We start from the raw sequence: 4,368 nt of genomic DNA, 5'->3' as shown, positions 1-4,368 counted from the left end.
TACGCCCCGTAAAATCGCTAGGCCCACCCTCTCTGCCTCGATTAATGACTAATCCTCGCCTAACATCAATTGTCCGATTATGTTTATCTAATCCGATTATTTTCCGCTTAATTTTGTGTATACCGATTATTTTTGGAACTAAATTTAAATAAGACATATATATTTTTGTTATTTCGACATTTAAATTAAGAGTTTATGAGGTTTTACAATGACTAATGTATAAACATTTAATAAAAATCATAATTTTAAAGACAATACTATAGTTTATATTTTTTTTAACATAAACAGAATTATACATATAGTTAGTATAATATATTTTAATTTTATTACTAATTTAATAAAATAACCCTAAAACTAGTCCCCGATTAATCCTCATTTAATCTCTGATTTTTTCGCTAGACGCTAGGCCACTCCGACTGCCCTATTACCGCCTAGCGATTTCTAAAACAGGAGTTATAAGTGGAAAATACATACTTGTTCGCATGTAATTTTTTTTTTCTTTCTTGAAAACAATCATGTCAATGTATTTTGGGTTTATATTTTTGATGGGTTTAGTGAGGATATAGGTAGTGACCTAGTGGGAGACAAGAATTGATATGGTAGAGTTGATTGTTGCTTTACCTTTTTTCCCCCAAAAAGATTTCCACTCTATGTTTTAGTCATTTCCAAATCATAACATCAAAAGCCAGGTCAAATTCATACTTCATATGTCGTAAAAAAATTATCAAGGATTCTGCTTTAAGACAATCAACTTCTAGTGATCTCTTGTTATTATTGCCCAATATATTGCACTCTTTTTGGAATTGGGTCCATTTTTTTTATCCATATATAATAACTCCATTCAAAAATTTAGAGTATATTTCTCTTTTAAATATCGGATTAAAGTGTGGACATGAAAATTTGAAAATGTACACTTTTTAGGTCTTTGGATTGAAGTCTCCCCTTATTGTCTTTGTTTAGTAGGATGTTAAATTTACGAATGATGGAGTAGTAATATATATATATATATATATATATATGAAAATTATAATTGTGATTCCATACAAGTGACAACTAGCAAAGACTTATTTTTCACGTCGATAATGATAAGTGACATCTTAAGAAGCAAAAAGGTGTTTCGTTTCACACTGAACAAAACGACACCAATGATTAAACTAAGAAACTTAGATTTAATTTTTTCTAATAAGATTCGTTTCAAAGCAGTCAAAGTCGTACACAAAGAAGATTAATAAAAAGAAGAACTAAAGTAGATATATTGAGTAAGTTTTTTTTCTGTTGGTCCTTGGAATCTTAAGTAGTTGCATATATGCACTTATTAATCTACATATACGATAGGGAACCACAAAAATGTAAAAAAAAAAAACAAAAGTAGATTAAGAAGTGTGTTTTTTTGGTAAGAAGGTAGATTAAGAAGTTAATCTCCACAATAAAGGATATTAAAGTAAAAAAAGAATTTTAAAATTATAGTATAAAATAAAGTGCTACATATCATAATTCATAAAGACCCTATAATCTATTCGTCCGTTGCGAATAGTAAAAGGAATAAAAGAAATGTTATATTTAAAAACCATTAATAAAATATTATAAAAAAACGTACAAAAAAAAACCAAGTGAAGACAAAACGAAAACAGAACACAGTGAAGAGAAGAGGAAAGAGAGAGAGAGAGAGAGAGAGAGAGAGAGCGAGCGAGAAGAAGTAGAAGATGATGATTTCTCGGAGACCCGTTTCGAGTCCGGGTCGGGTCGAGAAATATCCACCGCCTTTTATGGGGTTTCTGAGGAGTAAGAGTAACGGCGGAAGTACAAGTAGAAGCCGAAGCAGAGGAAGGTCACGCGCGAGTCCTCTCTTCGTTCGCCGGAATAAATCAGCTGCGGCGGTTGCTCAAGAACCGTCGTCTCCTAAAGTTACTTGCATGGGTCAAGTCCGAGTCAACCGATCGAAGCCCAAAACTAAACCCGAATCTCGAGATAACCCGACCCGACGACGATGCAAGTGGATCCGAAACGCGTCGTTTAACAAATTCGCCGGGAAAATCAAAACGCTGTCGTTTTGGCCTAAATGGAGATTGTTTTCGTTTCCGTGTTCTCGTCGGGAATTGAAGGAGAAAGATTCTCCGATAAGCCAATTAGATCGTCCGGCGACGGAACCAGTCCAAGAAATTAAATTTGAAATCGAAGAAGAAGAAGAAGAAGAAAATTTCGAAAACCCTAAATTATGTGTGTCTCCGACTACAACGCCGCCGATTGACGCGCTTTTGTTAACGAGAAGCCGATCTGCACCGTATAGATCGTCGTCGTTGGCTTTTAGATTCTGGGAAGAAAACAACCAACGAGCAGCTGAATCACAGAGATCGGAGAAAACTGTATCGGAAGTTCCCACCGAGAAGATCAATGGTGTTTACGAGTCGGAGAATGTTGACAAGAAGCAAATCGGAGCCGGCGAGGATCGGGCGAGAAGATGATGAAGAAGAAGGTTAGGGGGGTAGGGTTTAGTTCTCTCTCTCTCACGTGATTGACTTTAGTCAAATTCACTAATTTTAATTAATCGTCTTTAATTGTAATTGTTAGGATTAAACTGACCGTGTTTAGAAGATATAGAGGAAACCCAATTTGTAATTGTATAGTAAGATTTGTAATCCATCCATCCACACATATAATATAACGTAAGGTGTATGTATGTCTTATTTGGCATTAAAAACAAAAATGTTTGACAATACATTATATACAAATCGTTCCCAATTTGTAAATTACACTATCTGTTTTATTTTCGTTTAATTTGTGTGCTATCTAAATTCCAAAGCAAAAATAACAAAACAAAAATTTACACATTCGAGAGTTAAACCGTATTTTAAAATCTTGATTGTGTTTTACATTATTTTAAAGTACAATAATGTATCAGAGTTTGAATTACTTTGAACTTTAGAACAAACCACAAAAATATTCGGGTACTGTTTACCAAAAACAAAACTAAAAGGCTTATTCTCGCCCAACTTATAGATGGGCTTATATAGTCATATTTGTTCGAAACAATAATGACCAATTGAAGACCCAAAATGTAAAAACAAATAATTCATAAATATGTTAATTACTAATTCGATATATGCTATATGCGTAAATTCATGGTATGATTATATGGAAAATATAATTTATTTTTTTTCAAAGATGGTTGGGTGTGAAAATGAAAGGAGACGTGCCTTAAGGGGAAAAAGAAAAATAACCACAGCCATGAAATAGCTGTAGAGAAGGATATATGGACCCATTACAATTTATGATTTATGAATAAGAACCAAGAAGATGTTAGACAAAATCATTTATGGAGTTCTCACACTCACTCATATGATATAACTATATAAGTATATGATACAAAATATTTCAATTGAGTTCCAAGATTAAGACATCTCTCACCGATATTCTTGAATATTCAAACTTTTTTTTTTTTTTTTTTGCGATTTTAGTATCTCATCAGTTGATGAAACCAAAATGACTTGAAAACGGGTGTGATTGGCTTTTTCAGATTTGACTGTGTTGGGTTTGGATGGTTTTAGATTATTTCCGTCCATCAAAATCTAGTTCATTTCGCATATTTCAGTACGGTACGTGAGGAAGAAACATAGTATATATGAAAAGAAAAAACATTTTGGATTTCCACTTATGAAGTCAAAGGGTTTTCTTAAACTATGAGACTCTCCAAAGGTCAAGCATATAAATATATTGGAACGTACGGATGTACCTGTGTTATGTAAATTATACTACTATAATATTCAGTAATGATACAAAGTTTACAAAAGCTAGTTACGTTGTTGGTCCAATTTGTACGCATCCATTGTTTACATGATCGGATAGTCTCTGACTCTCTGTATATGTTTTTGCGTGATATGTTTGTTGAATGAGATATTTCATTGTGTATACACTTACTAACCAAACAGTGTTAAATACACTAATTATTGCATGTGCTTGTTATAATCAAAAATAAAAGAGAAGAAATAGAAACGAACAAAGGAAATATATATATATATATATATATATATATATATATATATTTCTTTCATATTATCATTCATTCTCTAGACATATATATAGTACTTGTAAGTTGTGTAACTTATAAATGAAAAATGGGAATATAATAGACTGATAATATATAAATTGGGGGTGCACGATCCATCCATCGACCGACTTGAAATAAATGGAAAGGTAGAGAGAGTACAGAGTTATACAGTTGTAAGACATTTAGTGGGGGATAGAGGAAGCATATAACATTAACATCTCCTCATCCAATTTTTTTCATTTAACTCAATAATATTTCAACTTCATACCAGCGATATAGTATATATTTTCTCCAATCAATAATGTTTATGCAGGCGATTTTGA

General features: G+C 32.4%; 1 protein-coding gene across 1 annotated transcript; it reads left to right on the top strand.

Moving 5' to 3' along the window:
* Positions 1-1,445: 1,445 nt before the first annotated feature.
* LOC104708826 (uncharacterized) lies at positions 1,446-2,747 on the top strand. The gene has a single exon (XM_010425455.3). The coding sequence runs from the start codon at positions 1,704-1,706 to the stop codon at positions 2,460-2,462; it is 759 nt and encodes a 252-aa protein (XP_010423757.1). The 5' UTR covers positions 1,446-1,703; the 3' UTR covers positions 2,463-2,747.
* Positions 2,748-4,368: the final 1,621 nt, after the last annotated feature.

Source organism: Camelina sativa, chromosome 8 (assembly GCF_030686135.1).
Source record: "Camelina sativa cultivar CO46 ecotype springtype chromosome 8, ASM3068613v1".
Taxonomy (NCBI): Eukaryota; Viridiplantae; Streptophyta; class Magnoliopsida; order Brassicales; family Brassicaceae; genus Camelina; species Camelina sativa.
This window is presented reverse-complemented; position numbering and strand designations above follow the sequence as displayed.

Excerpts from the sequence above, each read along its gene's own strand:
- LOC104708826 (XM_010425455.3), top strand. The coding sequence starts at position 1,704 with ATGATGATTTCTCGGAGACCCGTTTCGAGTCCGGGTCGGGTCGAGAAA.